The sequence below is a fragment of the Anopheles marshallii genome, chromosome 3 (assembly GCF_943734725.1).
Source record: "Anopheles marshallii chromosome 3, idAnoMarsDA_429_01, whole genome shotgun sequence".
NCBI lineage: Eukaryota > Metazoa > Arthropoda > Insecta > Diptera > Culicidae > Anopheles > Anopheles marshallii.
In genome coordinates this window covers 54,507,352-54,530,732 of record NC_071327.1, presented here as the reverse complement: position 1 = coordinate 54,530,732, position 23,381 = coordinate 54,507,352, and the positions used below count along the sequence as shown (strand labels likewise).

Genomic DNA, 23,381 nt, shown 5'->3' with positions numbered 1-23,381 from the left:
TTCGAGTTACGCGAATATTTCTGGCACGCATTATTCGCGTAACTCAGAAAAGACTGTGAACGGATTTGCAGATTTCGGATTATTTTCTTGTGTTGTAATATTTACCGGACTTGCAGTTGATGTAGCGTAGAAAAAGAGAGGATGTTTTATTTCGTGGCACCCGTATTTATAAATTTTGTTTTTTGAGTGCAACTGACACTCACTTTCCGACAGTTGACGAAACTGAACGAAATCGATCGTCAACTGTCAACTTCCTGCTTGCGGTGTTATTTTGCGTGAACAGACTGTATAAAAATCTTATTTTTAAATGAGATGTTCCTATGGATGTACATGCATAAGTACGTATGAAGAAGGATCCTATCCGTTACGCATATCTTAAGAACCTACAACGAGTAGCGAAATGATCTTTATTTCGATTGGTGCATTGATAGCCTTAATCTCCTGTCCAATCCACCCGTCCCGACCACGTGTACGTGTGTGTATAAATTTAATATCACATTTAGATAAGGTGCGCTTTCCTCCAGGTGCGGTGCAGTACCCGTTGTCCGTAGCTATTGCCGGGCGTACGCAGAAATGGCACGTCCGCGCTAGGACACTTGAACAGCGCGAATTCTCTCTCCCAGTTTATCGATTTTCCCCCAACCGGTTCAAGCATATTATTCCACAGTGCATTCGAGGCCAAGGCGTACCCTTTCTGGCTGAGATGAAAGCAGTCCAGCGACATGTACGTGAAGTCCGCATCACCGTTCGGTGTCTCCGGGAAGGTAAGGTTCACGGTGAACATCAGTCAGTCAGTCGCGGCATTGTGACAGCGGCTGCTGAATAGCGGATGACAACCGCTAGTTGACATTCGCCACGGGTCACCCTGTGCTTTGGTACCATTCGGTTCGGAAGGCGCAGAACGATCAGTTGAAACGCAAGAGCTCTGTCGCATTATCGAAGTGCCAGTCGTCGAACGCAGTGCTCCAGTGAAGTGAACTCTCCAATACAGTGAGCCTTCCGTTAAGGTGTGTGAAAGTGTATTTCACCAAAATAACTTCAAGAAATCATTGGTATTCCGACAAAAAATCATAAACTTTCAGTGAAAACGTGTAATTTGTTTGAAAATGTCGCAAAACCCTCGTGACCAACAAAGTGCTAAGGATATTCTGAACCTCAATGATGTCCTTTGTCCGTTGTGTCGTCATGTAAGAGAACTGCGAGAGCAAAATCGGCATGCTGAAGCGAGCAGTTGGTTGGAGCTGGTTGGTCGACATTTGCAGGAATTGACCCATGCAGATGATAACTACCGTACCCATGGAGGACGGCACCGTAATGGCAGATCGCACCGCCGTTCAAACGCTCGAGAAACCCTGTTGGTGGCATCGGGCGACCAGCCCCAGGTACGTCTAGTACGTTCCCGCCGAAATCCGACTATCTACTGGTTAGACGTTGCAAGCGCACCAGCTACAGGCCGGGCATGTACTGCCTGCGTTAACAGTGGAAAAGGCCAAGCTACGGTACTTACACCAGGGGTTGGTGCAAAACAGCGGACGGCAGCTGCTGCACGCTCAGGTTTCGGAGCCCCGGCTGGCAATGTTCCAGCTACTCCACGTTCGGGTTCTGTACGACCGGCTGGCGATATTCCGGCTACCCCACGTTCTGGTTCTGTACGACCGACTGGCGATATTCCGGCTGCTCCACGTTCGGGTTCTGTACGACCGGCTGGCGATATTCCAGCTACTCAACGTTCGGGTTCTGTTACACCGACTGGCGATATTCCGGCTGTTCCACGTTCTGGTTCTGTACGACCGACTGGCGATATTCCGGCTGCTCCACGTTCGGGTTCTGTACGACCGGATGGCGATATTCCAGCTACTCCACGTTGTGGTTCTGTTGCACCGGCTGGTAATATTCCAGTTATTCCACGTTCGGGTTCTGTACGACCGGATGGCGATATTCCAGCTACACCACGTTCGGGTTCTGTTGCATCGGCTGGTAATATTCCAGCTACACCACGTTGTGGTTCTGTTGCATCGGCTGGTAATATTCCGGCTGCTCCACGTTCGGGTTCTGTGCGACCGGATGGCGATATTCCAGCTACTCAACGTTCGGGTTCCGTACGACCGGCTGGTAATATTCCAGCTACTCAACGTTCGGGTTCTGTTGCATCGGCTGGTAATATTCCAGTTATTCCACGTTCGGGTTCTGTACGACCGGATGGCGATATTCCAGCTACACCACGTTCGGGTTCTGTTGCATCGGCTGGTAATATTCCAGCTACACCACGTTGTGGTTCTGTTGCATCGGCTGGTAATATTCCGGCTGCTCCACGTTCGGGTTCTGTGCGACCGGATGGCGATATTCCAGCTACTCAACGTTCGGGTTCCGTACGACCGGCTGGTAATATTCCAGCTACTCAACGTTCGGGTTCTGTTGCATCGGCTGGTAATATTCCAGCTACACCACGTACAGGTACAGTTCCAGCGGTGGATATTACAATCCACCCGGTCCAACGTCAGACGGCACCGCAATTGAGATTGTATCCAAATTCTGCCTTGCAAGAACAAGCCGAGGTGTATTGGATTGTCGATGAAACGCTGACAGCTCCCGGAAGACGCTATCATACCCAGGGCCGTGAACCACCACAATCACCGAATCAGGTCCCACCGACAAACGAAGATCCTTTGGTCGTTCATGATTATGACGATGACCAGCCGAGAGAAGGTAAGTGACTTCTCGATTTGCGAAGTTTTATGTACTTTAGAAAAAACTATTGCTAGGGGTCCTTTTTGTCATAATCTCTTCTTTGGCTTTGCATCACTGGTTTACATGCTTTCTTCGTGGCTTGACTCCTGTTGAGGGTTTCCGTCCGGAACACTCGTAGTTCCTGTGCGATATTAAATGTTTGCATCCGCAGGTGTCAAGTGTTCCTGATTCCGCATCCACCGCATCCGCGCTACCTGGTATTGAGACCACGTTGGATGGTGATGACCACATTGGACGTTGGCCGACCAGGGGATTGCAGGAACATTTTTAATTGAAGGTTCATTCATTAGCTTTAGCTTAGTTCAATTCTAGTCCATGTCGATGATTGTTCGAATTCTAGCCACCAGCTGACATAAGCATTCCAATAAAAATGGCAATCGCAGAAGGTTCCAAACTTTCGTTACGCTAGTCGAACGGATGGCGTCATCGCATTCCACTGTACGTGACGTTGCGTCATTTACCAGATTGTCGCCATTGTGCGAGAATCGGGACCGGTGGCGTCGAGTTGCTGTGAAGGGTTCGCGCCGCAAATGGCTTTCCTGTCTGCGATCGTACGACCGGATCGAATCCCTTCGCTTATCGTCGTAAAATAAAGCGACCGTTTCTGGATGGTTTAGTTTTCCGGCGCGTCTATGTCGCCAGTATTTTTCTTTGTCTGAAATTCTTCACGTGCCTGCTTCCGGTGTGTGATGTGTGGCTGGGTCGGGTCGGCCCGAGCACAAAATTTGCTGATCGCATAGAAAATGTGCTCCACATCTCTGAGCGTCTGTGCACTACGTGTGTTTTTTCTACATTTGGGGTTCGGTGATGTTTCCCCCATTCGGGGCTCAATTATTTTTTTTCTTGAAATTTATTTTCTACTTAGAAGAAGCATGACGTAACAATAACAAATAATTCTTCTACGATGTGTTGTCCCAATCACACATCTTCATGGTTGTAACAATTTGGTATGTTTTGTCTACTTTCAGAACCGTCCTAAACTGTTCTTACTCGTCGCAAGAAACGGTCTTCCCTTCATCGGACAGTTGAAACGTTCAAACTCCCTGTGCACCAGCTCCGACTTATTGCCCACGAGATCGATCAGATTGTTCCAGTAGCTGTTCGCCGCGATCGCGTGTCCCCGTTGGCTGAAATGGAAACAGTCGACCGAGGCGATGCCTGCATCGGTGTCACCGTTCTGGAGCGTAGGCAGCGTCAGATGCTCCGGAAATGGTTGATAGTTAACGACGAAATCGGAGTCACTGGAGAACTCGTCCCGCTCGGCGACGGTCTGCTGTACTCGGTTCCACTGCTTCATGATACGCTCCAGCCGCGGTTGGAAGGACTCAAACCGTGCTCCAAACACACAGGAACACTCGAACGAATGAGTGGTAACGCACGACGCTGGCTTCGGGATGAACGTTCTCAAGATGCTAACATCTGCATGCAGTTGAAGGGAAGATGAACGGAAACGGAAAGAGAAGAGGGAGATTCTTTCAATATTATTTGTTTTCCAACATATATGCTATTAATCGCATGCTTACTGATTGTTGCCACAATATTAACCATAGTTCTAGGCAGAGACTTGCGAAGTAGTCTCAAGGTTTCCAGCAAATTTTGCTCATGTTGGTAGAGTGCTTTCTCGGGCTTGGGCAGGTAGCAGATGCGGCTACAGAAATCATTATGTCCGATGAGAATAGTTATCAGCTTCCAATGATTTTTGATATCGACCGTTCGATCCGACTGCATACGTTTGATGAGATTTCTCGCTTGGTGCGGCAGATCCTGACTCATGCCGCCTATTTCGGCCACATCAAATCTGTGGCCCAGAAATCAAAATTAAGAAAACAGTATAGAAGGGACTATTTTGCAAGTGGGAAGCCAATGCGTTCAATTACCTTGACTCCCTGTCGATGGATAGACTGTCGGCAACGACATAACCATTCAGGTTCGGATTGAACACCTTCAGTATGTTCGGTAAAGTTAGATATTGACGCCAGGTACCTTGTCCTCCGATGCACCACGACAGGCCTCGATTCTCGATGACCAGCTCGAGAATTCCGGTTGCCAGCACTCCGGTGCCGGCGGTTAGCGAATCACCGAGTGCCGCTATCACGTCGATGTCTCCAGGACGTAGCTCGTGAACCGAGATAGGAACTTTGGAGCTACGCATGCCTTCCGTAGGACAGGGAAAAGCTTGCTCAGATGGTACGGGAGATTGCACTTTCTGTATCAGGAATAGGAAGGCGAATGATTAGGAGAGAAATTCGAGCATGGCAAGATCTTGTCGGTAGAAATGTTCCTAGATTGACATACCCCTTGCGAGCGAGCTTGATTTAATCGGTCCGAATTTGGACCGACGTTGTCAAACAGAAAGTTGTGTATCTTCCGATAGAGCGTTATAAAAGGAGGATCATCGAGAAAGGACACTTCCTCCTGAGCGATCGTAGCGTCTATGGTGCTCAATAATAGCAGTAGCGACAGGGACAATGGTAGAACATGCATTCTGAATTGGAAAAATGCGTTTTACGTTGTTATATGTTTATCTTACTCACAATTACTTACATGAATGATGTTTGTTTTTAGTTAAAAGGAATCAGCTCAAAATCATCCAACCGATTTCGATCGCCACGAAGATCGTCTACGAAGAACGTAAAGGAAACTTTCAGACAGTGGCAGTCGAGGCACGTCCTCGCGTTGCTTCTGTTGGAACAGTGAATTCCGTTTTGAAATCGGTTGTGAAATGAACCCGAGCTTTTATAGTATCTCTAAGTGTCACTTGCGCTTGCCGTGACGACACAAGGACGACAGATAAATAATCTTCATATTGTACTTTAACGTTTTATCAACACATTACTTGATTATTGATGTCGCAATCAAAAAGCGATTGGTTTTAACTACAAACTAAACCGCACGATGCGGAACAAGGACGATTTATATGAAGAAGCGTCACACTATTCCAAACATGGTTTACTTACACAATGCATTATCCACATCGCAAACAGAAAGCGATGTTTTCGTTCTAATGTACGAACATATCTATCAATGGGTATGTTTAAAAAAAATTACACGCGTCGCCATTACTAACCAATAAAGCTTTCTGCTTGTTTTAAACAAATGATCATGTCTTGCGTTTTATTTAACAATCCCAAAGAATTTCTTCCGAAAGTCGTCATAGCGTTTTCGGATGTAAACATCGTGGGCAGCTGAGAAATATTTGGGACAACACACCACCATCGTTAAATTAAGTACATTCTTTTTACGAGTGAAGCGACACGCGAGGTACGCGAATTCGAGATACGCGAATTCCAAAATATAGATAATTTGTGTAATTGAATTGTAATGTAATTGTAATTGAAATGAAGTTTGTATTTGTCAAATTTCAAATTTACCCAAAACTACGTTACATTTTGATATTAAAAATATTAGTTTTGTTAAAAATGTACTCTATTTGACGAAATAAACGTGAAAATATCAATTATTAGTGTGCTTCGTAATGTGAAATGAAGAAATTGATCATTGAATACCAACTATAAACGATATTATAACGAGAATTCGAGTTACGCGAATATCTCTGGCACGCATTATTCGCGTAACTCAGAAAAGACTGTGAACGGATTTGCAGATTTCGGATTATTTTCTTGTGTTGTAATATTTACCGGACTTGCAGTTGATGTAGCGTAGTAAAGGAGAGGATGTTTTATTTCGTGGCACCCGTATTTATAAAAATTGTTTTTTGAGTGCCCCTGGCGCTCACTTTCCGACAGTTGACGAAACTGAACGAAACCGATCGTCAACTGTCAACTTCCTGCTTGCGGTGTTATTTTGCGTGAACAGACTGTATAAAAATCTTATTTTTTATTGAGATGTTCCTGTGGATGTACATGCATGAGAACGTATGATGAAGGATCCTATCCGTTACGCATATCTTAAGAACCTACAACGAGTAGCGAAATGATCTATAAATCGATTGGTGCATTGATAGCCATAATCTCCTGTCCAATCCACCCGTCCCGACCACGTGTACGTGTGTGTATAGATTTAATATCACATTTAGATAAGGTGCGCTTTCCTCCAGGTGCGGTGCAGTACCCGTTGTCCGTAGCTATTGCCGGGCGTACGCAGAAATGGAACGTCCGCACTAGGACACTTGAACAGCGTGAATTCTCTCTCCCAGTTCATCGATTTTCCCCCAACCGGTTCAAGCATATTATTCCACAGTGCGTTCGAGGCCAAGGCGTACCCTTTCTGGCTGAGATGAAAGCAGTCCAGCGACATGTACGTGAAGTCCGCATCACCGTTCGGTGTCTCCGGCAAGGTAAGGTTCACGGTGAACATCAGTCAGTCAGTCGCGGCATTGTGACAGCGGCTGCTGAATAGCGGATGACAACCGCTAGTTGACATTCGCCACGGGTCACCCTGTGCTTTGGTACCATTCGGTTCGGAAGGCGCAGAACGATCAGTTGAAACGCAAGAGCTCTGTCGCCGAACGTCGTGCTCCAGTGAAGTGAACTCTCCAATACAGTGAGCCTTCCGTTAAGGTGTGTGAAAGTGTATTTTACCAAAATAACTTCAAGAAATCATTGGTATTCCGGCCAAAAATCATAAACTTTCAGTGAAAACGTGTAATTTGTTTGAAAATGGCGCAAAACCCTCGTGACCAACAAAGTGTGAAGGATATGCTAAACCTCAATGATGTCCTTTGTCCGTTGTGTCGTTATGTAAGAGAGCTGCGAGAGCAAAATCGGCATGCTGAAGCGAGCAGTTGGTTGAAGCTGGTTGGTCGACATTTGCAGGAATTGACCCATGCAGATGATAACTACCGTACCCATGGAGGACGGCACCGTAATGGCAGATCGCACCGTCGTTCAAACGCTCGAGGAACCCTGTTGGTGGCATCGTGCGACCAGCCCCAGGTACGTCTAGTACGTTCCCACCGAAATCCGACTATCTACTGGTTAGACGTTGCAAGCGCACCAGCTACAGGCCGGGCATGTACTGCCTGTGTTAACAGTGGAAAAGGCCAAGCGACGGTACTTACACCAGGGGTGCATTGGTGCAAAAAAGCGGACGGCAGCTGCTGCACGATCAGGCTTCGGAGCCCCGGCTGGCAATGTTCCAGCTACTCCACGTCCGGGTTCTGTACGACCGGCTGGCGATATTGCAGCTACTCCACGTTGTAGTTCTGTACGACCGGCTGGCGATATTCCGGCTGCTCCACGTTCGGGTTCTGTACGACCGGCTGGCGATATTCCAGCTATTCCACGCTCGGGTTCTGTTGCATCAGCTGGTAATATTCCAGCTACACCACGTTCGGGTTCTGTTGCATCGGCTGGTAATATTCCAGCTACACCACGTTGTGGTTCTGTTGCATCGGCTGGTAATATTCCAGCTACACCACGTACAGGTACAGTTCCAGCGGTGGATATTACAATCCACCCGGTCCAACGTCAGACGGCACCGCAATGGAGATTGTATCCAAATTCTGCCTTGCAAGAACAAGCCGAGGTGTATTGGATTGTCGATGAAACGCTGACAGCTCCCGGAAGACGCTGTCATACCGAGGGGCGTGAACCACCACAACCACCGAATCAGGTCCCACGGACAAACGAAGATCCTCTGGTCGTTTATGATTATGACGATGACCAGCCGGGAAAAGGTAAGTGACTTCACGATTTGCGAAGTTTTATGTACTTTAGAAAAAACTATTGCTAGGGGTTCTTTTGCCATAATCTCTTCTTTGGCTTTGCAACACTGGTTTACATGCTTTCTTCGTGGCTTTACTCCTGTTGAGGGTTTCCGTGCGGAACACTCGTAGTTCCTGTGCGATATTAAATGTTTGCATCCGCAGGTGTCAAGTGTTTCTGATTCCGCATCCGCGCTACCTGGTATTGAGACCACATTGGATGGTGATGACCAAATTGGACGTTGGTCGACCAGGGGATTGCAGGAACATTTTTAATTGAATATTCATTCATTAGCTTAAGCTTAGTTCAATTCTAGTCCATGTCGAAGATTGTTCGAATTCTAGCCACCAGCTAACATAAGCATTCCAATAAAAATGGCAATCGCAGAAGGTTCCAAAGTTTCGTTACGCTAGTCGAACGGATGTCGTCATCGCATTCCACTGTACGTGACGTTGCGTCATTTACCAGATTGTCGCCATTGTGCGAGAATCGGGACCGCTGGCGTCGAGTTGCTGTGAAGGGTTCGCGCCGCAAATGGCTTTCCTGTCTGCGATCGTACGACCGGATCGAATCCCTTCGCTTATCGTCGTAAAATAAAGCGACCGTTTCTGGATGGTTTAGTTTTCCGGCGCGTCGATGTCGCCAGTATTTTTCTTTGTCTGAAATTGTTCACGTGCCTGCTTCCGGTGTGTGATGTGTGGCAGGGTCGGGTCGGCCCGAGCACAAAATTTGCTGATCGCATAGAAAATGTGCTCCACATCTCTGAGCGTCTGTGCACTACGTGTGTTTTTCTACATTTGGGGTTCGGTGCTGTTTCCCCCATTCGGGGCTCAATTATTTTTTTCTTGAAATTTATTTTCTACTTAGAAGAAGCATGACGTAACAATAACAAATAATTCTTCTACGATGTGTTGTCCCAATCACTCTTCATGGTTGTAACAATTTGGTATGTTTGTCTACTTTCAGAACCGTCCTAAACTGTTCTTACTCGTCGCAAGAAACGGTCTTCCCTTCATCGGACAGTTGAAACGTTCAAACTCCCTGTGCACCAGCTCCGACTTATTGCCCACGAGATCGATCAGATTGTTCCAGTAGCTGTTCGCCGCGATCGCGTGTCCCCGTTGGCTGAAATGGAAACAATCGACCGAGGCGATGCCTGCATCGGTGTCACCATTCTGGAGCGTAGGCAGCGTCAGATGCTCCGGAAATGGTTGATAGTTAACGACGAAATCGGAGTCACTGGAGAACTCGTCCCGCTCGGCGACGGTCTGCTGTACTCGGTTCCACTGCTTCATGATACGCTCCAGCCGCGGTTGGAAGGACTCAAACCGTGCTCCAAACACACAGGAACACTCGAACGAATGGGTGGTAACGCACGACGCTGGCTTCGGGATGAACGTTCTCAAGATGCTAACATCTGCATGCAGTTGAAGGGAAGATGAACGGAAACGGAAAGAGAAGAGGGAGATTCTTTCAATATTATTTGTTTTCCAACATATATGTTATTAATCGCATGCTTACTGATTGTTGCCACAATATTAACCATAGTTCTAGGCAGATACTTGCGAAGTAGTCTCAAGGTTTCCAGCAAATTTTGCTCATGTTGGTAGAGTGCTTTCTCGGGCTTGGGCAGGTAGCAGATGCGGCTACAGAAATCATTATGTCCGATGAGAATAGTTATCAGCTTCCAATGATTTTTGATATCGACCGTTCGATCCGACTGCATACGTTTGATGAGATTTCTCGCTTGGTGCGGCAGATCCTGACTCATGCCGCCTATTTCGGCCACATCAAATCTGTGGCCCAGAAATCAAAATTAAGAAAACAGTATAGAAGGGACTATTTTGCAAGTGGGAAGCCAATGCGTTCAATTACCTTGACTCCCTGTCGATGGATAGACTGTCGGCAACGACATAACCATTCAGGTTCGGATTGAACACCTTCAGTATGTTCGGTAAAGTTAGATATTGACGCCAGGTACCTTGTCCTCCGATGCACCACGACAGGCCTCGATTCTCGATGACCAGCTCGAGAATTCCGGTTGCCAGCACTCCAGTGCCGGCGGTTAGCGAATCACCGAGTGCCGCTATCACGTCGATGTCTCCAGGACGTAGCTCGTGAACCGAGATAGGAACTTTGGAGCTACGCATGCCTTCCGTAGGACAGGGAAAAGCTTGCTCAGATGGTACGGGAGATTGCACTTTCTGTATCAGGAATAGGAAGGCGAATGATTAGGAGAGAAATTCGAGCATGGCAAGATCTTGTCGGTAGAAATGTTCCTAGATTGACATACCCCTTGCGAGCGAGCTTGATTTAATCGGTCCGAATTTGGACCGACGTTGTCAAACAGAAAGTTGTGTATCTTCCGATAGAGCGTTATAAAAGGAGGATCATCGAGAAAGGACACTTCCTCCTGAGCGATCGTAGCGTCTATGGTGCTCAATAATAGCAGTAGCGACAGGGACAATGGTAGAACATCCATAATACTGCATTGGAAAAATGCGTTTTACGTTGTTATATGTTTATCTTACTCACAATTACTTACATGAATGATGTTTGTTTTTAGTTAAAAGGAATCAGCTCAAAATCATCCAACCGATTTCGATCGCCACGAAGATCGTCTACGAAGAACGTAAAGGAAACTTTCAGACAGTGGCAGTCGAGGCACGTCCTCGCGTTGCTTCTGTTGGAACAGTGAATTCCGTTTTGAAATCGGTTGTGAAATGAACCCGAGCTTTTATAGTATCGCTAAGAGTCACTTGCGCTTGCCATGCGGCACAAGGACGACAGATAAATAATCTTCATATTGTACTTTAACGTTTTATCAACACATTACTTGATTATTGATGTCGCAATCAAAAAGCGATTGGTTTTAACTACAAACTAACCCGCACGATGCGGAACAAGGACGATTTATATGAAGAAGCGTCATACTATTCCAAACATGATTTACTTACACAAAGCATTATCCATATCGCAAACAGAAAGCGATGTTTTAGTTCTAATGTACGAACATATCTATCAATGGGTATGTTTAAAAAAAATTACACGCGTCGCCATTACTAACCAATAAAGCTTTCTGCTTGTTTTAAACAAATGATCATGTCTTGCGTTTTATTTTACAATCACAAAGAATTTCTTCCGAAAGTCGTCATAGCGTTTTCGGATGTTTAGCAGCTGAGAAATACTTGGGACAACACACCACCATCGTTAAATTAAGTACAGTCTTTTTACGAGTGAAGCGACACGCGAGGTACGCGAATTCGAGATACGCGAATTCCAAAATATAGATAATTTGTGTAATTGAATTGTAATGTAATTGTAATTGAAATGAAGTTTGTATTTGTCAAATTTCAAATTTACCCAAAACTACGTTACATTTTGATATTACAAATATTAGTTTTGTTAAAAATGTACTCTATTTGATGAAATAAACATGAAAATACCAATTATTAGTGTGCTTCGTAATGTGAAATGAAGAAATTGATCATTGAATACCAACTATAAACGATATTATAACGAGAATTCGAGCTACGCGAATATCTCTGGCACGCATTATTCGCGTAACTCGGAAAAAGACTGTGGACGGATTTGCAGATTTCGGATTATTTTCTTGTGTTGTAATATTTACCGGACTTGCAGTTGATGCAGCGTAGAAAAAGAGAGGATGTTTGATTTCGTGGCACCCGTATTTATAAAAATTGTTTTTTGAGTGCCCCTGGCGCTCACTTTCCGACAGTTGACGAAACTAAACGAAAGCGATCGTCAACTGTCAACTTCCTGCTTGCGGTGTTATTTTGCGTGAATAGACTGTAAAAAAATCTTATTTTTTATTGAGATGTTCCTGTGGATGTACATGCATGAGAACGTATGATGAAGGATCCTATCCGTTACGCATATCTTAAGAACCTACAACGAGTAGCGAGTTGATCCTTCAATCGATTGGTGCATTGATAGTCTTAATCTTCTGTTCAATCCACCCGTTCCGACCACGTGTACGTGTGTGTATAGATTTAATATCACATTTAGATAAGGTGCGCTTTCCTCCAGGTGCGGTGCAGTACCCGTTGTCCTTAGCTATTGCCGGGCGTACGCAGAAATGGCACGTCCGCACTAGGACACTTGAACAGCGTGAATTCTCTCTCCCAGTTCATCGATTTACCCCCAACCGGTTCAAGCATATTATTCCACAGTGCGTTCGAGGCCAAGGCGTACCCTTTCTGGCTGAGATGAAAGCAGTCCAGCGACATGTACGTGAAGTCTACATCACCGTTCGGTGTCTCCGGGAAGGTAAGGTTCACGGTAAACATCAGTCAGTCAGTCGCGGCATTGTGACAGCGGCTGCTGAATAGCGGATGACAACCGATAGTTGACATTCGGGTCACCCTGTGCTTTGGTACCATTCGGTTCGGAAGGCGCAGAACGATCAGTTGAAACGCAAGAGCTCTGTCGCATTATCGAAGTGCCAGTCGCCGAACGCAGTGCTCCAGTGAAGTGAACTCTCCAATACAGTGAGCCTTCCGTTAAGGTGTGTGAAAGTGTATTTCACCAAAATAACTTCAAGAAATCATTGGTATTCCGGCCAAAAATCATAAACTTTCAGTAAAACGTGTAATTGTTTGAAAATGGCGCAAAACCCTCGTGACCAACAAAGTGCTAAGGATATTCTGAACCTCAATGATGCCTTTTGTCCGTTGTGTCGTCATGTAAGAGAGCTGCGAGAGCAAAATCGGCATGCTGAAGCGAGCAGTTGGTTGGAGCTGGTTGGTCGACATTTGCAGGAATTGACCCATGCAGATGATAACTACCGTGCCCATGGAGGACGGCACCGTAATGGCAGATCGCACCGCCGTTCAAACGCTCGAGGAACCCTGTTGGTGGCATCGTGCGACCAGCCCCAGGTACGTCTAGTACGTTCCCGCCGAAATCCGACTATCTACTGGTTAGACGTTTCAAGCGCACCTGCTACAGGCCGGGCATGTACTGCCTGCGTTAACAGTGGAAAAGGCCAAGCTACGGTACTTACACCAGGGGTTGGTGCAAAACAGCGGACGGCAGCTGCTGCACGCTCAGGTTTCGGAGCCCCGGCTGGCAATGTTCCAGCTACTCCACGTTCGGGTTCTGTACGACCGGTTGGCGATATTCCAGCTTCTCAACGTTCGGGTTCTGTACGACCGGCTGGCGATATTCCGGTTGCTCCACGTTCGGGTTCTGTAGCACCGACTGGAAATATTCCAGCTACTCAACGTCCGGGTTCTGTACGACCGACTGGCGATATTCCGGCTGCTCCACGTTCGGGTTCTGTACGAACGACTGGAGATATTCCGGCTGCTCCACGTTCGGGTTCTGTACGACCGACTGGCGATATTCCAGCTTCTCAACGTTCGGGTTCTGTACGACCGGCTGGCGATATTCCAGCTACTCCACGTTGTGGTTCTGTTGCATCGGCTGGTAATATTCCAGCTACCCCACGTGCAGGTACAGTTCCAGCGGTGGATATTACTACAATCCACCCGGTCCAACGTCAGACGGCACCGCAATTGAGATTGTATCCAAATTCTGCCTTGCAAGAACAAGCCGAGGTGTATTGGATTGTCAATGAAACGCTGACAGATCTCGGAAGACGCTATCATACCGAGGGGCGTGAACCACCACAATCACCGAATCAGGACCCACCGACAAACGAAGATCCTTTGGTCGTTCATGATTATGACGATGATCAGCCGGGAGAAGGTAAGTGACTTCACGATTTGTGGAGTTTTATGCACTTTAGAAAAACAATTGCCAGGGGTCCTTTTTGCCATAACCTCTTTTTTGGCTTTGCAACACTGGTTTAAATGCTTTCTTCGTGGCTTTACTCCTGTTGAGGTTTTCCGTCCGGAACACTCGCAGTTCCTGTGCGATATTAAATGTTTGCATCCGCAGGTGTCAAGTGTTCCATGTTCCTCATCCACCGCATCCGCGTTACCTGGAATTGAGACCACGTTGGATGGGGATGACCAAATTGGACGTTGGTCGACCAGGGGATTGCAGGAACATTTTTAATTGAAGGTTCATTCATTAGGTTTAGCTTAGTTCAATTCTAGTCAATGTCGATGATTGTTCGAATTCAAGCCACCAGCTAACATAAGCATTCCAATAAATATGGCAATCGCAGACTGGAACCGTCTTTCGTTACGCTAGTCGAACGGATGTCGTCATCGCATTCCACTGTACGTGACGTTGCATCATTTACCAGATTGTCGCCATTGTGCGAGAATCGGGACCGCTGGCGTCGAGTTGCTGTGAAGGGTTCGCGCCGCAAATGGCTTTCCTGTCTGCGATCGTACGACCGGATCGAATCCCTTCGCTTATCGTCGTAAAATAAAGCGACCGTTTCTGGATGGTTTAGTTTTCCGGCGCGTCTATGTCGCCAGTATTTTTCTTTGTCTGAAATTCTTCACGTGCCTGCTTCCGGTGTGTGATGTGTGGCTGGGTCGGGTCGGCCCGAGCACAAAATTTGCTGATCGCATAGAAAATGTGCTCCACATCTCTGAGCGTCTGTGCACTACGTGTGTTTTTCTACATTTGGGGTTCGGTGCTGTTTCCCCCATTCGGGGCTCGATTATTTTTTTCTTGAAATTTATTTTCTACTTAGAAGAAGCATGACGTAACAATAACAAATAATTCTTCTACGAAGCGTTGTCCCAATCACTCTTCATGGTTGTAACAATTTTGTATATTTTGTCTACTTTCAGAACCGTCCTAAACTGTTCTTACTCGTCGCAAGAAACGGTCTTCCCTTCATCGGACAGTTGAAACGTTCAAACTCCCTGTGCACCAGCTCCGACTTATTGCCCACGAGATCGATCAGATTGTTCCAGTAGCTGTTCGCCGCGATCGCGTGTCCCCGTTGGCTGAAATGGAAACAATCGACCGAGGCGATGCCTGCATCGGTGTCACCATTCTGGAGCGTAGGCAGCGTCAGATGCTCCGGAAATGGTTGATAGTTAACGACGAAATCGGAGTCACTGGAGAACTCGTCCCGCTCGGCGACGGTCTGCTGTACTCGGTTCCACTGCTTCATGATACGCTCCAGCCGCGGTTGGAAGGACTCAAACCGTGCTCCAAACACACAGGAACACTCGAACGAATGGGTGGTAATGCACGACGCTGGCTTCGGGATGAACGTTCTCAAGATGCTAACATCTGCATGCAGTTGAAGGGAAGGGAAGGGAAGGGAAGATGAACGGAAACGGAAAGAGAAGAGGGAGGTTCTTTCAATATTATTTGTTTTCCAACATATATGCTATTAATCGCATGCTTACTGATTGTTGCCACAATATTAACCATAGTTCTAGGCAGATACTTGCGAAGTAGTCTCAAGGTTTCCAGCAAATTTTGCTCATGTTGGTAGAGTGCTTTCTCGGGCTTGGGCAGGTAGCAGATGCGGCTACAGAAATCATTATGTCCGATGAGAATAGTTATCAGCTTCCAATGATTTTTGATATCGACCGTTCGATCCGACTGCATACGTTTGATGAGATTTCTCGCTTGGTGCGGCAGATCCTGACTCATGCCGCCTATTTCGGCCACATCAAATCTGTGGCCCAGAAATCAAAATTAAGAAAACAGTATAGAAGGGACTATTTTGCAAATAGGAAACCAATGCGTTCAATTACCTTGACTCCCTGTCGATGGATAGACTGTCGGCAACGACATAACCATTCAGGTTCGGATTGAACACCTTCAGTATGTTCGGTAGAGTTAGATATTGACGCCAGGTACCCTGTCCTCCGATGCACCACGACAGGCCCCGATTCTCGATGATCAGCTCAAGAATTCCGGTTGCTAGCACTCCGGTGCCGGCGGTTAGCGAATCACCGAGAGCCGCTATCACGTCGATGTCTCCAGGACGTAGCTCGTGAACCGAGATAGGAACTTTGGAGCTACGCATGCCTTCCGTAGGACAGGGAAAAGCTTGCTCAGATGGTACGGGAGATTGTACTTTCTGCATCAGGAATAGGAAGGCGAATGATTAGGAGGGCAATTCGAGCATGGCAAGATCTTGTCGGTAGAAATGTTCCTAGATTGACATACCCCTTGCGAGCGAGCCTGATTCAATCGGTCCGAATTTGGACCGACATTGTCAAACAGAAAGTTGTGTATCTTCCGATAGAGCGTTATAAATGGAGCATCATCGAGAAAGGACACTTCCTCCTGAGCGACCGTAGCGTCATTGGTGTTCAATAATAGCAGTAGCGACAGGGACAATGGTAGAACATCCATAATACTGCATTGGAAAAATGCGTTTTACGTTGTTATATGTTTTTCTTACTCACAATTACTTACATGAATGATGTTTGCTTTTAGTTATAAGGAATCAGCTCAAAATCATCCAACCGATTTCGGTCGCCACGAAGAACGTAAAGGAAACTTTCAGACAGTGGCAGTCGAGGCACGTCCTCGCGTTGCTTCTGTTGGAACAGTGAATTCCGTTTTGAAATCGGTTGTGAAATGAACCCGAGCTTTTATAGTATCACTAAGTGTCACTTGCGCTTGCCATGCGGCACAAGGACAACAGATAAATAATCTTCATATTGTACTTTAACGTTTTATCAACACATTACTTGATTGTTGATGTCGCAATCAAAAAGCGATTGGTTTTAACTACAAACTAACCCGCACGATGCGGAACAAGGACGATTTACATGAAGAAGCGTCATACTATTCCAAACATGGTTTACTTACACAATGCATTATCCATATCGCAAACAGAAAGCGATGTTTTAGTTCTAATGTACGAACATATCTATCAATGGGTATGTTTAAAAAAAATTACACGCGTCGCCATTACTAACCAATAAAGCTTTCTGCTTGTTTTAAACAAATGATCATGTCTTGCGTTTTATTTTACAATCACAAAGAATTTCTTCCGAAAGTCGTCATAGCGTTTTCGGATGTTTAGCAGCTGAGAAATACTTGGGACAACACACCACCATCGTTAAATTAAGTACAGTCTTTTTACGAGTGAAGCGACACGCGAGGTACGCGAATTCGAGATACGCGAATTCCAAAATATAGATAATTTGTGTAATTGAATTGTAATGTAATTGTAATTGAAATGAAGTTTGTATTTGTCAAATTTCAAATTTACCCAAAACTACGTTACATTTTGATATTAAAAATATTAGTTTTGTTAAAAATGTACTCTATTTGACGAAATAAACATAAAAATATCAATTATTATTGTGCTTCGTAATGTGAAATGAAGAAATTGATCATTGAATACCAACTGTAAACGATATTATAAAGAGAATTCGAGTTACGCGAATATCTCTGGCACGCATTATTAGCGTAACTCGGAAAAAGACTGTGGACGGATTTGCAGATTTCGGATTATTTTCTTGTGTTGTAATATTTACCGGTCTTGCAGTTGATGTAGCGTAGAAAAAGAGAGGATGTTTTATTTCATGGCACCCGTATTTATAAAAATTGTTTTTTGAGTGCCCCTGACACTCACTTTCCGACAGTTGACGAAACTAAACGAAAGCGATCGTCAACTGTCAACTTCCTGCTTGCGGTGTTATTTTGCGTGAACAGACTGTATAAAAATCTTATTTTTAAATGAGATGTTCCTGTGGATGTACATGCATAAGTACGTATGAAGAAGGATCCTATCCGTTACGCATATCTTAAGAACCTACAACGAGTAGCGAAATGATCTATAAATCGATTGGTGCATTGATAGCCATAATCTCCAGTCCAATCCACCCGTTCCGACCACGTGTACGTGTGTGTATAGATTTAATATCACATTTAGATAAGGTACGCTTTCCTCCAGGTGCGGTGCAGTACCCGTTGTCCTTAGCTATTGCCGGGCGTACGCAGAAATGGCACGTCCGCACTAGGACACTTGAACAGCGTGAATTCTCTCTCCCAGTTCATCGATTTACCCCCAACCGGTTCAAGCATATTATGCCACAGTGCGTTCGAGGCCAAGGCGTACCCTTTCTGGCTGAGATGAAAGCAGTCCAGCGACATGTACGTGAAGTCTACATCACCGTTCGGTGTCTCCGGGAAGGTAAGGTTCACGGTAAACATCAGTCAGTCAGTCGCGGCATTGTGACAGCGGCTGCTGAATAGCGGATGACAACCGATAGTTGACATTCGGGTCACCCTGTGCTTTGGTACCATTCGGTTCGGAAGGCGCAGAACGATCAGTTGAAACGCAAGAGCTCTGTCGCATTATCGAAGTGCCAGTCGTCGAACGCAGTGCTCCAGTGAAGTGAACTCTCCATTACAGTGAGCCTTCCGTTAAGGTGTGTGAAAGTGTATTTTACCAAAATAACTTCAAGAAATCATTGGTATTCCGGCCAAAAATCATAAACTTTCAGTGAAAACGTGTAATTTGTTTGAAAATGGCGCAAAACCCTCGTGACCAACAAAGTGCTAAGGATATTCTGAACCTCAATGATGCCCTTTGTCCGTTGTGTCGTCATGTAAGAGAGCTGCGAGAGCAAAATCGGCATGCTGAAGCGAGCAGTTGGTTGGAGCTGGTTGGTCGACATTTGCAGGAATTGACCCATGCAGATGATAACTACCGTACCCATGGAGGACGGCACCGTAATGGCAGATCGCACCGCCGTTCAAACGCTCGAGGAACCCTGTTGGTGGCATCGTGCGGCCAGCCCCAGGTACGTCTAGTACGTTCCCGCCGAAATCCGACTATCTACTGGTTAGACGTTTCAAGCGCACCAGCTACAGGCCGGGCATGTACTGCCTGCGTTAACAGTGGAAAAGGCCAAGCTACGGTACTTACACCAGGGGTTGGTGCAAAAAAGCGGACGGCAGCTGCTGCACGCTCAGGTTTCGGAGCCCCGGCTGGCAATGTTCCAGCTACTCCACGTTCGGGTTCTGTACGACCGACTGGCGATATTCCGGCTACCCCACGTTCTGGTTCTGTACGACCGACTGGCGATATTCCGGCTGCTCCACGTTCGGGTTCTGTACGACCGACTGGCGATATTGCAGCTACTCCACGTTCGGGTTCTGTACGACCGGTTGGCGATATTCCAGCTTCTCAACGTTCGGGTTCTGTACGACCGGCTGGCGATATTCCGGTTGCTCCACGTTCGGGTTCTGTACGAACGACTGGAGATATTCCGGCTGCTCCACGTTCGGGTTCTGTACGACCGACTGGCGATATTCCAGCTTCTCAACGTTCGGGTTCTGTACGACCGGCTGGCGATATTCCAGCTACTCCACGTTGTGGTTCTGTTGCATCGGCTGGTAATATTCCAGCTACCCCACGTGCAGGTACAGTTCCAGCGGTGGATATTACTACAATCCACCCGGTCCAACGTCAGACGGCACCGCAATTGAGATTGTATCCAAATTTTGCCTTGCAAGAACAAGCCGAGATGTATTGGATTGTCGATGAAACGCTGACAGCTCCCGGAAGACGCTATTATACCCAGGGCCGTGAACCACCACAATCACCGAATCAGGTCCCACCGACAAACGAAGATCCTTTGGTCGTTCATGATTATGACGATGACCAGACGAGAGAAGGTAAGTGACTTCACGATTTGTGGAATTTTATGCACTTTAGAAAAACAATTGCCAGGGGTCCTTTTTTGTCATAATCTCTTCTTTGACTTTGCAACGGTGGTTTACATGCTTTTTTCGTTGCTTTATTCCTGTTGAAGGTTTCCGTCCGGAACACTCGCAGTTCCTGTGCGATATTAAATGTTTGCATCCGCAGGTGTCAAGTGTTCCATGTTCCGCATCCACCGCATCCGCGCTACCTGGTATTGAGACCACGTTGGATGGTGATGACCAAATTGGACGTTGGTCGACCAGGGGATTGCAGGAACATTTTTAATTGAATGTTCATTCATTAGCTTAAGCTTAGTTCAATTCTAGTCCATGTCGATGATTGTTCGAATTCTAGCCACCAGCTAACATAAGCATTCCAATAAAAATGCCAATCGCAGAAGGTTCCAAAGTTTCGTTACACTAGTCGAACGGATGTCGTCATCGCATTCTACTGTACGTGACGTTGCGTCATTTACCAGATTGTCGCCATTGTGCGAGAATCGGGACCGCTGGCGTCGAGTTGCTGTGAAGGGTTCGCGCCGCAAATGGCTTTCCTGTCTGCGGTCGTACGACCGGATCGAATCCCTTCGCTTATCGCCGTAAAATAAAGCGACCGTTTCTGGATGGTTTAGTTTTCCGGCGCGTCTATGTCGCCAGTATTTTTCTTTGTCTGAAATTCTTCACGTGCCTGCTTCCGGTGTGTGATGTGTGGCTGGGTCGGGTCGGCCCGAGCACAAAATTTGCTGATCGCATAGAAAATGTGCTCCACATCTCTGTGCGTCTGTGCACTACGTGTGTTTTTCTACATTTGGTTCGGTGCTGTTTCCCCCATTCGGGGCTCAATTATTTTTTTCTTGAAATTTATTTTCTACTTAGAAGATGCATGACATAACAATAACAAATAATTCTTCTACGATGCGTTGTCCCAATCACTCTTCATGGTTGTAACAATTTGGTATGTTTGTCTACTTTCAGAACCGTCCTAAACTGTTCTTACTCGTCGCAAGAAACGGTCTTCCCTTCATCGGACAGTTGAAACGTTCAAACTCCCTGTGCACCAGCTCCGACTTATTGCCCACGAGATCGATCAGATTGTTCCAGTAGCTGTTCGCCGCGATCGCGTGTCCCCGTTGGCTGAAATGGAAACAGTCGACCGAGGCGATGCCTGCATCGGTGTCACCGTTCTGGAGCGTAGGCAGCGTCAGATGCTCCGGAAATGGTTGATAGTTAACGACGAAATCGGAGTCACTGGAGAACTCGTCCCGCTCGGCGACGGTCTGCTGTACTCGGTTCCACTGCTTCATGATACGCTCCAGCCGCGGTTGGAAGGACTCAAACCGTGCTCCAAACACACAGGAACACTCGAACGAATGAGTGGTAACGCACGACGCTGGCTTCGGGATGAACGTTCTCAAGATGCTAACATCTGCATGCAGTTGAAGGGAAGATGAACGGAAACGGAAAGAGAAGAGGGAGATTCTTTCAATATTATTTGTTTTCCAACATATATGCTATTAATCGCATGCTTACTGATTGTTGCCACAATATTAACCATAGTTCTCGGCAGATACTTGCGAAGTAGTCTCAAGGTTTCCAGCAAATTTTGCTCATGTTGGTAGAGTGCTTTCTCGGGCTTGGGCAGGTAGCAGATGCGGCTACAGAAATCATTATGTCCGATGAGAATAGTTATCAGCTTCCAATGATTTTTGATATCGACCGTTCGATCCGACTGCATACGTTTGATGAGATTTCTCGCTTGGTGCGGCAGATCCTGACTCATGCCGCCTATTTCGGCCACGTCAAATCTGTGGCCCAGAAATCAAAATTAAGAAAACAGTATAGAAGGGACTATTTTGCAAATAGGAAACCAGTGCATTCAACTACCTTGACTCCCTGTCGATGGATAGACTGTCGGCAACGACATAACCATTCAGGTTCGGATTGAACACCTTCAGTATGTTCGGTAGAGTTAGATATTGACGCCAGGTACTCTGTCCTCCGATGCACCACGACAGGCCTCGATTCTCGATGATCAGCTCGAGAATTCCGGATGCCAGCACTCCGGTGCCGGCGGTTAGCGAATCACCGAGTGCCGCTATCACGTCGATGTCTCCAGGACGTAGTTCGTGAACAGAGATAGGAACTTTGGAGCTCCGCATGCCTTCCGTAGGACAGGGAAAAGCTTGCTCCGATGGTACGGGAGATTGTACTTTCTGTATCAGGAATAGGAATGCGAATGATTAGGAGGGAAATTCGAGCATGGTAAGATCTTGTCGGTAGAAATGTTCCTAGATTGACATACCCCTTGCGAGCGAGCCTGATTTAATCGGTCCGAATTTGGACCGACATTGTCAAACAGAAAGTTGTGTATCTTCCGATAGAGCGTTATAAATGGAGGATCATCGAGAAAGGACACTTCCTCCTGAGCGATCGTAGCGTCATTGGTGTTCAATAATAGCAGTAGCGACAGGGACAATGGTAGAACATCCATTCTGCATTGGAAAAATGCGCTTTACGTTGTTATATGTTTATCTTACTCACAATTACTTACATGAATGATGTTTGCTTTTAGTTATAGGGAATCAGCTCAAAATCATCCAACCGATTTCGGTCGCCACGAAGATCGTCTACGTAGAACGTAATGGAAACTTTCAGACAGAGGCAGTTGAGGCACGTCCTCGCGTTGCTTCTGTTGGAACAGTGAATTCCGTTTTGAAATCGGTTGTGAAATGAACCCGAGCTTTTATAGTATCGCTAAGAGTCACTTGCGCTTGCCATGCGGCACAAGGACGACAGATAAATAATCTTCATATTGTACTTTAACGTTTTATCAACACATTACTTGATTGTTGATGTCGCAATCAAAAAGCGATTGGTTTTAACAACAAACTAACCCGCACGATGCGGAACAAAGACGATTTATATGAAGAAGCGTCATACTATTCCAAACATGGTATACTTACACAAAGCATTATCCGTATCGCAAACAGAAAGCGATGTTTTAGTTCTAATGTACGAACATATCTATCAATGGGTATGTTTAAAAAAAAAATACACGCGTCGCCATTACTAACCAATAAAGCTTTCTGCTTGTTTTAAACAAATGATTATGTCTTGCGTTTTTTATTTTACAATCACAAAGAATTTCTTCCGAAAGTCGTCATAGCGTTTTCGGATGTAAACATCCTGGGCAGCTGAGAAATACTTGGGACAACACACCACCATCGTTAAATTGAGTACAGTCTTTTTACGAGTTAAGCGACACTGGAGTTACGCGAATTCGAGATACGCGAATCCCAAAATTTAGACAATTTGTGTAATTGAATTGTAATGTAATTGTGATTGAAATGAAGTTTGTATTTGTCAAATTTCAAATTTACCCAAAAC

At 46.0% G+C, this 23,381-nt stretch overlaps 4 protein-coding genes across 4 annotated transcripts; all 4 read right to left on the bottom strand.

Annotated features, from left to right (window-relative positions):
* Positions 1–3,712: 3,712 nt before the first annotated feature.
* On the bottom strand, positions 3,713–5,232 carry LOC128712827 (phospholipase B1, membrane-associated-like). Its single transcript, XM_053807698.1, has 4 exons — positions 5,044–5,232; positions 4,626–4,954; positions 4,272–4,546; positions 3,713–4,167 (listed from the first exon to the last, which is right to left on the bottom strand). Exons 1-4 carry the CDS (start codon positions 5,230–5,232, stop codon positions 3,713–3,715), a joined length of 1,248 nt encoding a protein of 415 aa, XP_053663673.1.
* Positions 5,233–9,376: 4,144 nt separating this feature from the next.
* LOC128712826 (phospholipase B1, membrane-associated-like) lies at positions 9,377–10,896 on the bottom strand. Its single transcript, XM_053807697.1, has 4 exons — positions 10,708–10,896; positions 10,290–10,618; positions 9,936–10,210; positions 9,377–9,831 (listed from the first exon to the last, which is right to left on the bottom strand). Exons 1-4 carry the CDS (start codon positions 10,894–10,896, stop codon positions 9,377–9,379), a joined length of 1,248 nt encoding a protein of 415 aa, XP_053663672.1.
* Positions 10,897–15,147: 4,251 nt separating this feature from the next.
* Positions 15,148–16,682, bottom strand: LOC128712825 (phospholipase B1, membrane-associated-like). The gene is made up of 4 exons (XM_053807696.1): positions 16,494–16,682; positions 16,076–16,404; positions 15,722–15,996; positions 15,148–15,602 (listed from the first exon to the last, which is right to left on the bottom strand). The coding sequence occupies exons 1-4, from the start codon at positions 16,680–16,682 to the stop codon at positions 15,148–15,150; spliced, it is 1,248 nt and encodes a 415-aa protein (XP_053663671.1).
* Positions 16,683–20,965: 4,283 nt separating this feature from the next.
* LOC128712824 (phospholipase B1, membrane-associated-like) lies at positions 20,966–22,485 on the bottom strand. Its single transcript, XM_053807695.1, has 4 exons — positions 22,297–22,485; positions 21,879–22,207; positions 21,525–21,799; positions 20,966–21,420 (listed from the first exon to the last, which is right to left on the bottom strand). Exons 1-4 carry the CDS (start codon positions 22,483–22,485, stop codon positions 20,966–20,968), a joined length of 1,248 nt encoding a protein of 415 aa, XP_053663670.1.
* Between the last annotated feature and the right edge of the window lie 896 nt (positions 22,486–23,381).

What these genes read in the sequence shown, in the direction of transcription:
- LOC128712827 (XM_053807698.1), bottom strand. Translation starts at nt 5,232, where the DNA reads ATGCATGTTCTACCATTGTCCCTGTCGCTACTGCTATTATTGAGCACC. An exon ending in TCCATCGACAGGGAGTCAAG is followed by an intron (nt 4,547 to 4,625) that starts GTAATTGAACGC and finishes TCTGGGCCACAG; the next exon opens with ATTTGATGTGGCCGAAATAG. An exon ending in TAATATTGTGGCAACAATCA is followed by an intron (nt 4,168 to 4,271) that starts GTAAGCATGCGA and finishes AACTGCATGCAG; the next exon opens with ATGTTAGCATCTTGAGAACG.
- LOC128712825 (XM_053807696.1), bottom strand. Translation starts at nt 16,682, where the DNA reads ATGGATGTTCTACCATTGTCCCTGTCGCTACTGCTATTATTGAACACC. An exon ending in ATCAGGCTCGCTCGCAAGGG is followed by an intron (nt 16,405 to 16,493) that starts GTATGTCAATCT and finishes TTCCTGATGCAG; the next exon opens with AAAGTACAATCTCCCGTACC. An exon ending in TCCATCGACAGGGAGTCAAG is followed by an intron (nt 15,997 to 16,075) that starts GTAATTGAACGC and finishes TCTGGGCCACAG; the next exon opens with ATTTGATGTGGCCGAAATAG.
- LOC128712826 (XM_053807697.1), bottom strand. Translation starts at nt 10,896, where the DNA reads ATGGATGTTCTACCATTGTCCCTGTCGCTACTGCTATTATTGAGCACC. An exon ending in ATCAAGCTCGCTCGCAAGGG is followed by an intron (nt 10,619 to 10,707) that starts GTATGTCAATCT and finishes TTCCTGATACAG; the next exon opens with AAAGTGCAATCTCCCGTACC. An exon ending in TCCATCGACAGGGAGTCAAG is followed by an intron (nt 10,211 to 10,289) that starts GTAATTGAACGC and finishes TCTGGGCCACAG; the next exon opens with ATTTGATGTGGCCGAAATAG.
- LOC128712824 (XM_053807695.1), bottom strand. Translation starts at nt 22,485, where the DNA reads ATGGATGTTCTACCATTGTCCCTGTCGCTACTGCTATTATTGAACACC. An exon ending in ATCAGGCTCGCTCGCAAGGG is followed by an intron (nt 22,208 to 22,296) that starts GTATGTCAATCT and finishes TTCCTGATACAG; the next exon opens with AAAGTACAATCTCCCGTACC. An exon ending in TAATATTGTGGCAACAATCA is followed by an intron (nt 21,421 to 21,524) that starts GTAAGCATGCGA and finishes AACTGCATGCAG; the next exon opens with ATGTTAGCATCTTGAGAACG.